The sequence below is a fragment of the Oryctolagus cuniculus genome, chromosome 1 (assembly GCF_051225735.1).
Source record: "Oryctolagus cuniculus isolate XC-2025 breed Fujian yellow rabbit chromosome 1, ASM5122573v1, whole genome shotgun sequence".
NCBI lineage: Eukaryota > Metazoa > Chordata > Mammalia > Lagomorpha > Leporidae > Oryctolagus > Oryctolagus cuniculus.
Genome location: NC_142867.1, coordinates 51,986,393 through 51,999,740, shown reverse-complemented (window position 1 = coordinate 51,999,740; position 13,348 = coordinate 51,986,393). Strand labels below are relative to the sequence as shown.

General features: G+C 47.2%; 1 protein-coding gene across 3 annotated transcripts in view; it reads left to right on the top strand.

Moving 5' to 3' along the window:
- Positions 1–10,684, top strand: part of SPON1 (spondin 1) — a 316,174-nt gene extending 305,490 nt beyond the window's left edge. For all 3 annotated transcript variants that reach the window (XM_089311030.1, XM_002708823.6, XM_089311033.1), the window contains 5 exons: positions 1,654–1,824; positions 1,911–2,078; positions 2,841–3,005; positions 4,959–5,222; positions 8,251–10,684. In XM_089311030.1, coding sequence (XP_089167156.1) covers positions 1,654–1,824; positions 1,911–2,078; positions 2,841–3,005; positions 4,959–5,222; positions 8,251–8,414 — 932 coding nt within the window. In that variant the 3' untranslated portion in view covers positions 8,415–10,684. The remainder of the gene's footprint in view (positions 1–1,653; positions 1,825–1,910; positions 2,079–2,840; positions 3,006–4,958; positions 5,223–8,250) is intronic.
- Positions 10,685–13,348: the final 2,664 nt, after the last annotated feature.

Genomic DNA, 13,348 nt, shown 5'->3' with positions numbered 1-13,348 from the left:
CAGAGCCGCAGGACGGAGCAGATGTTCCCTCCTCGGCACCCTCTGATTCCCTGGCCATTCCTCTGTGGTCCTATTTGCAATACCTGGAATTGTTGTCAGTTTCGGTGCTCCCCTGTCTCTGGCGTAGGACAAGATTGGGAACTCACGCATCTTTATAACCCCCAAGCACGTCTCTAAGCATTTGGTCCGCCTCCATTGATGTGAATTAAATAGAAGATGGATAGACAGACAGACCTATGATTTCATTTTCTTCTCTTTCCAGAACTAAACACTGATACACACACACACCCCACCTTGGGAACAAGCCAAGTCATGCTGTGAGAGGTTCAAGTATCTTCCCGCCAGCCTCCCAAGTGTCTCCTCTGTGATCATGGCTTTGGCTAACACTCACTCATGGGAGCAAAGCCCAAGCTTTCAACACAGAGCTCGGCTTGCATTGCCCTCTTCCTCCTTCCTCCACACCCATCTCTCCTGGAACACAGACACACCTTCCATGCTCCTTACCCTGTCTTTTGTTCCCCAAGAGCAGTCGGGGTGTTTTGTGACCCAACTCAATGGAGACGTTGAGATATCTTCAGCCACTTGGTGCCATCTGCTCTCTGGGTACAGATCAGTCCTGTGTCCCAAGGCCAATCTCTCTCTCTCTCTCTCTCTCTCCTGTTTTTCTTGGTGGGGGGTGGGGGAGTGGAGCTTATAGCTTGAGATAACAACAAAAGTCTCAGTTTCCTCTAAGAGCTTCCACAGTATCTCAGAATATGCCAGTTACTTCCAACTCTGACCAATAAACTGTCTGCAGTGATTAAAATGTTCTCTTAACCACACTGCCCAATATGGTAGCCCCCAGCACACGTGGTCACTGAGCACTTAAAATGTGGTCAGTGACTGAAGAAGTCGATTATTAATTTTATTCAATAGTCCTAATATACTTTATATCATACAAATGGATTATGCCTTATCTTAAATTGTATGTAAAATAGCTTATAGTACATATTTTATATACAAGAGTATGTATATATGTATATATATGACTGTATATATAATTTTTGACATCCTGCTGTGCATCAGAGCATGTTTCAAGGGTATTTTCCATGGGCTGAGAAGTAATTGTGAGTGTTCCCACAAACCTGGAAAAAGGGCATCTCTTTTTTTAAAAAAATATTTATTTATTTATTTGAAAGTCAGAGTTACACAGAGAAGGAGAGGCAGAGAGAGAGAGAGGACTTCCATCCGCTGGGTCACTCCCCAGATGGCCGCAACGGCCAGAGCTGCGCTGATACGAAGTCAGGAGCCAGAAGCTTCTTCCTGGTCTCCCACGCGGGTGCAGGGGCCCAAGGACTTGGGCCATCTTCTACTGCTTTCCCAGGCCATAGCAGAGAGCTGGATTGGAAGAGGAGCAGCTGGGACTAGAACTGGCGCCCCATGGGATGCCAGCGCTTCAGGCCAGGGCGTTAACCCGCTGTGCCACAGCACCGGAAAGGGGCATCTGTTGGTGTAAAGATTTAGATTTTTTATGTTCCTGTCCATCCTTGACCCTCACATCCCTATGACTACTAACAATTTTCCTTTTCTGATTCCTGCCTTGTGAGCAGTTCTGCACACGCGACCCCGGCGTGCAGCGCCCTCGGCAGCGTCTTCTCTGCTCCTATGTTGCAGACGGCTCCACCTGCACCATGTCCGAGTGGATCACCTGGTCACCCTGCAGCATCTCCTGCGGCACAGGCATGCGGTCCCGGGAGAGGTACGTGAAGCAGTTCCCTGAGGACGGCTCCGTGTGCACGCTGCCCACCGAGGAGACGGAGAAGTGCACGGTCAACGAGGAGTGCTGTGAGTTGGGGCGCGGCGGGGGGGGCGGGGGGGGTGAGTCGCCACAGGGATCCACAGCATGACTCCAACTCAGCGGGACTCCCTAGCTCCCAGCAGCTGCCTGATGACCGAGTGGGGCGAGTGGGATGAGTGCAGCGCCACCTGCGGGATGGGCATGAAGAAGCGCCACCGCATGGTCAAGATGAGCCCCGCAGACGGCTCCATGTGCAAGGCTGAGACGTCCCAGACAGAGAAGTGCATGATGCCCGAGTGCCGTGAGTGGGCGTGGGCGTGGGGGCAAGGGAGGTGATGGGGCACAGACGCGGAGGACACAGCGACCCCTACCAACAAGAGGAAAAGCAGGTGCAGGAGGAAAGCACCACCCACAGTCCTTGCAATGGGTGCTGTTAAGAATCATAGGTATGGGGACTTCAACCAGAGCCAGAGAAAGTGACCTTCTATGGGGGACATTCTGAGCAATGCTGGGGTGGCAAACAGGTGACCTCTGGGTAGAATTCACCTGAAGCTGTTTTATAGGAATGTCTTGAGGCAATGGGGAGAGGACATAAACAAGACACACTCCCCAGGTCCAGTCCACTCCTACTCTGTTGACTTTGTTGGGCCCCACAAAGCATGACAACCCCTGCTCTATGCACAAATGTCTACAGGCACACAAGTGCATGCACATCCCAGGGATTTCCAGACCCAAGTGTCCAAAATGGCAGTAGTGAGCCTCTCCTTTAGTGCATGTTTCTTGGGGAGCATGGGGTGCTCTCAGCCCCTCAGTGTACTCCGATTATTGAGCCTCATCTGACATCAGGTCATGACCATCAGATGCAGAGAGTACCAAGCTCTGTAGACTACTGAGTCATTTCTTATTCCTGGTTCACCCTTTTTTTAACCCCATGGGCCAATTCTAGTTTACTCTGGGGGCTAACACAAGAGATGGGGTGTTGGAGGGAGACACTGTGGAGCCAAGGAGATGACAGCAAGCAAAGGGAGCCCATCCTGAAAGGCAAATGTGACTCTTGACCTAGACACCATCCCATGCTTGCTGTCCCCGTGGTCCGAGTGGAGCGACTGCAGCGTGACCTGTGGGAAGGGCATGCGGACCCGCCAGAGGATGCTCAAGTCTCTGGCAGAACTCGGAGACTGTAATGAGGAGCTGGAGCAGGTGGAGAAGTGCATGCTGCCGGAATGCCGTAAGTCCTGGGTCCCACAGTCCACCACTCCTCTCCCGCTAAGTTCCTGAGCCCAGAGGGCTGCAAACCAGCCCTGGGCTGTGAGGACATGCCACATCCTAAAGGAAAGCTGTCTGCTGGGGAGAAAGAGCATGGGGTTTAGGTCTTTGCATTGATGTGTTGGTTAAATTCTCTGTGTCTTCCTTGGTAAAATGGGTTTCCCACGACTGTCTATAAAACAAATTGCAAGTTGCTGCGAGTCTAAACTAAAGACATACTTATATATGAACAACACTCAGCACAAAGGCCCACTAAACCACTGTTCTCTCCCCTCTCCCCCAACTATGGGCTTTGTCTGACTCATGGATTTTCCAGGCTGTTTAATCCTTCCTCCTCTCTCTGACCATTTTCTTTACCCACGACCAGAGGTTGGGTATTAAATCAGTACCTCCTACAGCTGGGAAGACCAGCAAGCAAGCCAGGTCCCCAGCAGCACACAGTCCACCCACATCTCCCAAGTCCCTGTGCCCAGCTGACTTTATTACCCAGGCCTAGTCTTCAAGCAGAGAGGCTGTTTGGGTGGCTAGTTTTCCAGAGCTGCAGTTTGAAATGGTGAAAGGGCAGGCACACTTGCGGCCTTTCCTGCTCCTTCCCCTTGGTGGTACTTGGGCTGCTGCCCAGGTTCAGGCCCCAGCTCTGCCCCTAGCTGGCTACCTTCAGCATCCCTGTCCCTCAGTGTCCTCACTGGCTAACCAGCAGAACATGCTTCCTTGGTTGCTCAGAGGATTAAACTGAGAAACTGGCACAAAGTATGACCACTGGACCGACCATTCCACGCCTCCCTCAATCAGTGCTCCATTCTACAGCTGAGTGCTGCTGGCTGGATGCAGGCGTGTGTGGAGGTAATCTGGACATCACGTAAACCAAGCCTGGCACTTTCAGTATCTGCAGCTGACCCACAGCTCCACCCCAACCCCCACATTAGGGCCCCAGGGGCCTTCTGATGGCCAGTTTCTGACTGCCACAGAAGTCTTCAGAGCCACAGCATCCATTGAAGGGAGAGGAACATTTACAGAGCACTTCCTGGAGTGGGAGCACTCTCACAACCTAATGGGAAAAACAGTAGCACCACTGTGCAGACAAAAAGCTGTTAAGGCACCATGGTGCTGACCCACAGGGATCAGCCATCTTTAAGCTGTTGACTCTTCTCTCCCGAAGAGCTGGGCAGCAGGGGGCCTGTTGGCCATGCTCTAGAAACACAACCAGCGAGCGGTGCTTTCCCTGAGAAAAAACAGATCCTTGGGACTGTGGGGAACCAGTCTGTGCCACCTGAGCTGCCCTAGGAGCTCAGAGTGCAGGCCAAGAGGCTCTGAATGCATCGCCAAAGTGCCCCCAAAGCCTCCAACCAGAAGGGGTATAGCATGTGGGTTATGACCCACCATTTTTTTTTTTTTTTAAAACAGGCAGAGTGGACAGTGAGAGAGACAGAGAGAAAGGTCCTCCTTTGCTGATGGTTCACCCTCCAATGGCCGCCGCCGGCACACTGCGGCCGGCACACCACGCTGATCTGAAGGCAGGAGCCAGGTGCTTCTCCTGGTCTCCCATGGGGTGCAGGGCCCAAGCACCTGGGCCATCCTCCACTGCCTTCCCGGGCCACAGCAGAGAGCTGGCCTGGAAGAGGGGTAACCGGGACAGAATCCAGCGCCCTGACCGGGACTAGAACCCGGTGTGCCGGCGCCGCTAGGCGGAGGATTAGCCTAGTGAGCCGCGGTGCCGGCCACCATTTACTCTTTACGAACCATATGAGCTGAAGGAAGTTAGTCTGCTTCTTGGGCCCCGTTTCTTCTGTTGTAAAATGGGCAGCAGAGCCTGCTTTGTGCTGTGCAGGATTGCTGAGATGTTCAAAGGCGAGAGTAAATGACCGGATCTTGTTTCAGACCTGAGATACACTCACATCCCTCTCTGTCCTGCCAGCCATTGACTGTGAGCTCACTGAGTGGTCCCAGTGGTCAGAATGTAACAAGTCATGCGGGAAAGGCCACATGATCCGAACCCGGATGATCCAAATGGAGCCGCAGTTTGGAGGCGCACCCTGCCCAGAGACTGTGCAGCGCAAAAAGTGCCGCGTCCGGAAATGCCTCCGAAACCCATCCATCCAGAAGCTGCGCTGGAGGGAGGCCCGAGAGAGCCGGAGGGGCGAGCAGCTGCGGGAAGAGTCCGATGGGGAGCAGTTCCCAGGTATGGCAATCGTGTGGGTCAGGGCTGGTCTCCAGGGCAGGCTGCAGTGCGCACTGGCCTAAGTCATGCTCTGTCAAAAGAAAGGGTGGGGGTTCTGAATTTTTCAGACCATACTTTCTTTTTTCAAAGACTTTATTTGTAAGGCAGAGTCAGTGAGAGAGACAAGAGATTTTCCATCCACTAGTTTGCTCCCCAAATGATCGCAATGACCAGGGCTGGGTTAGGCTGAAGCCAGGAGTTTCATCTGAGTCTCCAACGTGGATTCAGAGGCCCAAGCACTTGGAGCACCCTCCACTACCTTCCCAGGTGCACCAGCAGGAAGCTGGACTGGAAGTGGAGCAGCTGAGACCCGAACAGGTGCCCATATGGGATCCCGACACTGCAGGTGGAGGCTCCATCTGCGATACCACACAGCCACCACACTTTAATTCTTTAAATACAGAACCTTTCTCAAGTATCAAGCATAATTTACAAAGGAAAGGATGGGGTGGGGACTTCAAGAATCCTTTAGATAAGTACAATTTCAAGAACCAGCTTTTAGGAACTGTACCCTTCCTAAGCTTCCTTCAATTAATTTAACTGAAAAGGCAGAGTTACAGTGACAGAGGGAGAGACACTGAGATCTTCCCTCCGCTGGTTCACTCCCTAAATGGCTGCAACAGCCCAGGCTGAAGCCAAGAGCTAGAACTTCATCCTGCTCTTCCACATGGATGGCCATCTTCTGCTTTCCTAGGCGCATTAGCTGGAAGATGGATTGGAAGTGGAGCAGAAGGGACTTGAACCAGTGGCACTTACATGGGATGCCCGAGTCACAGGCAGCCCACCTTTCTTCCTTTTCAAGCATACAGAAAACCTGAAGTCTTGTTCAACCTTACTGAAAATCAGTTATGACTTACTGACCCCATTCACTCCTTACAATTGGAGAATATGACATGGACATGTTGCAGGAATCTCAATTGTCATTTAGGGCAGATCAAGTCATCTTACATTTTAAGGGTGTGGCCTAGACAAGACAGCCCTAGCCTGTGGCTTCTTCGTTTATATTTATGCAAGGTTAACCAGAAAGTTGAGCGGCAGCCTTAAGTTTTAAGTAATGCAGCTCCAAGCAGCCAGTTAACTGGCTGATGGTCCCATGGACCCAGTGCTAAGGCAGCATCTTACATTGACTAGAGTTCAGGAAGATACCTGGGCATTGACAGGTCTTGAAAAACATGTAAGGGTTTGCCAGTTACAAAAGATCTAAGTAGTAACTTCAAATGTCTAAGCGTCCTTCTGGGATAGACAGAGCAGAGTACAAGGAGCAGAGGCAGGAAACCAGACTGACAGCCCAGTGGCCTGCTGTGAACGTGAGGCTTATTCTGTAGGTAAAGGCTGTAAACATGAAAGTGGCTTTAACAGATTTGTGTTGTGATTTGGAGGTGGCAGAACAGAGGCAGGGTGACCAGCTGTTTCTAGAGAAAGATTCTATGTCCCCACTCTTGCAACTTGAAGGTGATCTGGGGCTTCACTGCTGAATACACAGGTCCAGGCCAAGAGCAGCACAACACTAGCAAACCGAAGCAAGAGCTGGGGCTGCCACGTGGTCTTCAGAGTCCCTGGAATAGGTGAGGAAGGTGACCATGTAACAGTGAAGGTTAATGGGACATCAAGTTTCTCAATTAAAAGGCTCAGCTTAAATTACCCCCTTTTCTTCTCTTCCTTAACCCGCCATGTCCAATCATTGTATATATGACAGCCATGAAGACACTGAGCAATAAGTATACCACTTATAACTCTGCAATATTACATAAAACCTGGGATTTAGTGGGTTTAGATGTTCTACCTCCATTTAGGATGATGATAGAAAAAGCCAGAGTGTAAGAGAACCTAGCTGACAGGGCTGGTGCTGTGGCGCAGCAGGTTAAGCCGCTGTCTGCAGCACTGGCATCCCATATGGGCATCAGTTTTGAGTCCAAAGCTGCTCCACTTCCAATCCAGCTCCCTGTTGATGCGCCTAGGAAAGTACAGAATATGGCCCAAATCCTTGGGCCCCTGCACCTACATGGGAGACCCAGATGAAGCTTCTGGGTTCAACCTGGCCCATTTGAAGAGTTGCAACCACTTGGGGAGCCAGCAGATGCGAGGCTCTCTCTGTGCAATTCTTTCAAAACATAACTAAATCTTGGGGGGATGGAACTACCTGACAGTTCACTGTCTGCTGCACATGGTAGTCAATGTGCAGTTGTTAAGGTCAACTATGTGCCAAGCACCTAATTGTTCACTAAGCTCATGCGTGAAACTTAGCTGTCGTGTGACCAACAGAAACCCAATGCATAATCATTACATATGATGGCTTCTTTCGACAAATACAGAGTGCTATGAAGTGTAAACACAACATCTGATCTCATGTCTGGGAGTCAGGGAGGTTATCAGAAAGGTGTGTTTATGCTGAGTAAGAAAAAAATTATATTTCCGTTTACTTAGTACTGGGGAGGCCAATTATTTGAGAAGCAAGGTGTAACAGAAAATGGTATAGTGTTCAAGTAGATGCTGTGAAACACCATTCAGTACACTTCTAAGCCATGATGTTTTAATATGATTCTGCAGGTGATGGGGCTACTATCAGTTAGCAGCTCAGGCTAGGCTAGAAGAGCTAGTCTGGCCTCAGCTGCATTGCCAAGGCTCATGGAATGGCTAGGACCCCTCTCCACATGGCTGTTCCTGTAGGCCAGCCAGGACTGTTACACAGTAATGCATGGGGGGTTCCCTATGGTTTTCGTCAAGCTGTCTCTACTTATGTCTCACTGGCCAAAGCAAGTCATGTGGCAAGCTTGCATACAACAGGTGGAGAAACAGACTTTGCCCCTTTGATGGAAAGAGCTACAAAGTACTTGTTGCCAACTTTTGTCACTTAACATTCCCTGGTAGGAACTCTAATCATGGATTAATTCAACAACCCATTACATGCACCAGTACGAAATTGGGCAGTCCTGCCACACACAGTTCAGCATCCCTGTTCTGTCACTAACCGGCATCTTCCTGCTTTCAGGCTGCAGGATGCGCCCATGGACAGCATGGTCAGAATGCACCAAACTGTGTGGAGGTGGGATTCAGGAACGCTACATGACTGTAAAGAAGAGGTTCAAAAGCTCCCAGTTTACCAGCTGCAAAGACAAGAAGGAGATCAGAGCATGTAACGTTCACCCTTGTTAGCAAGGACACAAGTTCCCCAGGGCTGCACTGTAGTCCAGAGTCACCAATGGCTGGTTTGCTTGTTTAAGACAATTCAAATTGTGTTTGCTAGTTTTCCTTTTTTTTGCAGTGTGGTTTGCCAGGTAGTCTTGTGGATGTCAGGGACATTCCTCCTGAATACTTCTTGGTGGGTATGGGCTGCACGGGGCTCCCGCACTCGCATGGGGCCCTCTTCCTACACAGAGTCAATGTACATGGTGACACGTGTCCCTCTGGAACATCCACCTGGCCAGGCGGGGCAGAGACCCTGGCCTCCTCCACAAGGAGAGGCGGTTGTGTCTGGAAGTGGCTCTGTGCCTGGGTCCCAGGGTGCAGCAGGCAGGAAACAGTTCAATCAAATGAACAGAGCAGATGCCCCTCATTCTCATCTTCGGCCTGTCTGCTCTTGCAGAACATGATTGCCCATCTCTAGGTCTCTTGTTAAGTCTCCTCAGTCATCATTAATTCTTGGGAAAGCAGAGCGGGCAGACATTTCAACAGCCATTGATGCTGGGTGGTTTTCCATCTTTCACTGGGAAATCCTGAATCTATTTAGCTTACTCGCTGACATTGGTTCCTGATACCCAAAAGGAGAAAATACACCGGGGATAAAGTGCTCTTTAAGCCACAATTCTCCTAAAGCGTGGGTAGTAGATACTTACTGGAACCAAGGCTAAGGAAACAAAACTGGCCTCGCTAGAAGTCCCAAACCTGAGTTTTAGGATCTTCCATATGTCTAGACTTTCAAGTTTTCAATCAAGTTCTAAAAAGAAAACATTTTAGTTTATGCAAACACTTCACTAAGTCTGCTCGGAGCCCATCATTCTTTCAACAAAAAAACTATCTGCATACTTTAACATGGAATTTTAAGATTAAAAAATAACTTTAGAGGCACAAAGTGTTTCAGAGATGAAGGGGTACAGAAAGTCTAGGAGAAAAAGAGTATTATGGCATCAAACCGAACAGCAGTTCTGATGGGAAATCAAACCTGAGTCAGCTCTCCACTCCAGAGCTCTGGTCCTCACAGGGAAGGCCCTGGGTTTCCATCCACTTCCATGCATAAGCACACCAAGTTCAGGGAGGCTGACTACCAAGGATTAGTGTAAAAAGACATTTTTCTCAGTTGAGTCCATCAGTAGTTTTCTATTCGTGCATTTATTGTTAAAACTACCATTTCATTTCTTTTGCAGGCCTACTTTACTATTGCTTAATCCAAATATGCACCATGGGTGAGATAGATACATACAATGCTTTATACACTACTCCTAAGAATCTGCATTAAACACATCAGGATATTTCCAAACACAACATATATATGGTATAGCCCTGAATATGTATTTTCTTTAACACAAGAGAGACTGTTCAATTAAAAAACTCATTGGGTCTGTCTCATGTTTTTAAGCTAATTAAGTGACCACAAGCCTGGGTCTTTTTATAACTGTTAGTCACCTCATTTTTCAAAGATATGGCTTTTCTCCCCCTCATTCTAGTGACACCATTAACTACTGCTTTCTCCTCCCTTCAGAGGAACATACTATTAAAGAAAATAAGAAGTCCAATTTTTCTACTTGGACAAACCACCAACCACTTTTGCCAACATTCTCTAAGCTATCCAGAGGCATACTTATTTGCAACCTATGAAAATCAAAAGTTCCTTCTAACAGTAATTCTTAAATAACTCCAAGAACAAGCCATCCTAGTGTCTCGTGTTCTTATTTGGTTTCTGCTGGGTACACTTTTAGTCCTGATTTTGAAGACTTAGAACCGGGTAACCAGTTAATATCTGAGAACAAGTAATATGATTTTTGTCATATTAAGTGTTATTTTTTGTTTGCAATGGGGAGTTTATAAGAAGTCAAATCTCTTTCTTACCAAAGTCTTGTGTTAGGTGGTTTATAGTTTTTCTGGCTAACCATTTTGGAAATAAAGACTTTTTACTACAAAAATGAACATTTGTTTGGGCTTCCACTTGAGATGGTAAAGAGATCATATACTAGATACCCAGTTAAAAAGTGCTACTAAAGAAACAGCTGTAATTGTTGAATATATTTTTATCAATGCCAAACCAGTTGTAATCCAATTTATAACCATATTCTAAGATACTACTAAGAAGTTCAGAGATCTATTTCCCAACCAGACATTGGGTCACTTACCTGTCATCTTGCCAATGCATTATATTTGGAGGAAATCTGTTGTAGCAAATGAGAATAAATCCTGGGCTTCCCAAGACCCAGAACTGAAAACCTTGAAAAGATTTTGTGCTGTTTTTAATTTGAAATCTGTGTATTAAACATTTTAGCATACTCAAAGATTTATGTGCTCCTTCCAAGGAAGTCAGGACACATTACACATTCTCACATGCCTACAACTATCCAGGAACTTAGTCCATTCAGGTCAAGTCCATGGCCAAAATGTCAATACACAAAAATCTCCAAGTCAACTTACTTTTGTTTCGTGAATACGTTTCAGGCAACAGTTAAAAAATACAAGGTGTCTCTGGATCACTTTATAATGGAATCTGAGCTAGAGTACAAGAGTCCAGCTTCAGAGTCCAGCTACATGGAGTTCAACTACAAAGGAATTAAATGCGTACACTGTGAAGAAATGGACACTGTTACCTAAACAAGACTAAACACAAATGTTAAATCCCTAATTGCAATACAGAATCGAGGAAGACAGCATTTCCATTATTTTGTTATTTGATGCTATTAGTTTGTATATGTTAATGGTTTATTAAAATGCTTAAGAGGTGCTATTAATTTTAATAATGATTTTGTTTTTCATATTGCCTAAAGTAGGGGGATAAATGAAAATAAATTAATCCCTTTTGAAAATCAGATGCAGTAGCAAATTATAAATAGCAACTGAAAGCTAATTAGCATGATGCTAATTTTTCAACTCCTTTGAAATCTGGAAGCAAAAGATATACACTGTCAAATTTAAATAATGATAGCCTGTCTTAGAAACCTTGCTAGTTCCAGAAGTTTTATATGCTGGGAGGTGGGGACAAGGCAGGGTGGGCGCACCTACAGAGGAAATCAGAAGCAGCACAGGTGGTTGGGCAGGCGAGGGTGAGTGAGTTCACCTTTTCCAGACCGCAGCTTGGGCACAAGCTTCCTCACACTGAAAGCCTTCACCTCCGCAATTCAGCCAGTTCTTATCTTGGGAGCAGGTCCTGGTGGGATTCTCCCCCAGGATTCACCGAAAGCCAGCCCCACCGCATCAGTCCCTCCTATCTTCAGAAACTAGTAAACACCCACTTTGTACTGAAGCTGGTTCAAGGTACATTTCTGTCACACCGAAAATGTCATGCCAAATAAAATATGCATAATTTTTACATGCACTTAACACTCATAATATTCATAATGTCTTAGCATAAAATAGCATTCATTAACATTTTCTCACATTGCTCTAAATACTCCTATCTTTAGAAGTGACTGGTAATAGTTCTCGTATTTTAAGCAGTTACATGCTTAACCAATTTTCCTTTACCTCAAGTAATGTTTAAGTATTAAATAGAAGGAAAAAAGGCAAACATCTTATTCCAGACTACTGACTCTTTTACAAAACTTACAATTTGTAAAAGTACAATCTCTATTTCTTTAGTGTTGGGAATTACTGGTCTACCTAGGCAATCAGATGGATCACCTGGGAGAAATACCTTAACGTCCTGTCCCTTACCCAATCTGCTAGTGCTACTCAAAGCAAAATCTGCAGCCAGGGCAAATCCATAAATTAAACACAGAAATTGAAAAGGAAGTATTTTGAAACCTTTATAGCCATCTGATCTTGCCACAATACCTAAGACAATGACTACTGCCTAGTAAGTCATTTATTACTGCACTTGGTCCACAAAACACTGGCGAGTGATCTGCTGAACTAGCCCTTCATCACACAGTCAGAGAATGGTTGTTCCGTGCTCACCAGTCAGGAAGGGATGCCTAGAGACCCCAGGCTACAGATCTATGAGTAAGTACCTTGCTCTAACATCCTACTCATCACGCCCTGATTTTGCCACAGAATTCCTCACAACAGCTTGCACTTAATTCCTCCAACCACACACAGCTCACCATGACCTGATTTCCACAAGCAGAAGACTGAAGCAGTCTCTCTAGGTGAGTCAACCACAGCCATAACGACCACTATCACCCGTTCCACCACCACCCCCCGCACAGCACTCAAGACTTTTTACCACCCGTTGGCTCCCAGACAAGACAGACTCTTGGTTCTCTCCAGTTTCTGGCTCCTTCTCCCGACGTTTTGCTGCCTCTTAATCTTCCATTCCTCAAATGTTGGCTTTTCCCAAGTTTTATCCCTGGCCCTTCTCTCAAACACACTCTTTACAGTAGCTATTATCCAGTTTGATCTCTTCAATCACTAGGTCAAAATAGGTAAACCCACTTCTGCACTTGCAGTTCCCATTCCCAAATACCTCCTGACTGACCCTGGTGTGACGGTCACAAACATCATCTATTTCTGCCACTGAGAGTGGCCTGTGCTCCTTTTAATTCATGGCACCACCACCTTCCTGTTACCTAGGATCTGCACTTGGGGACTGAAATATGTCTTGGACATACCTGCAAGGCTCACCTCCCGCCTCGTTTCCTGCAGTTCAGGTCTTCATCATGTTTCTTTGAAATCATTTGCTCACCAAAGCACTTGTCGGCATATGCCAGACAATACGGGTAAGGCAGTACAGACAGCAGAGCTCTGCCCTGAGTTCAGATGATACTCAGGACAGATTCCATGATGCCAACAGCCTCTTACCTGACCACCCTCCCCTCAGTCTGCACCCCCAACCATTCACATCACCACTACATTAGGTCCAGGCACCTCCTGTTCAGAATCCATGGCAGTTTCCCATTATATACAGAAGGGTCATGCTCCCCCAAATTCCTGCTCCCACCCCCGTGGGA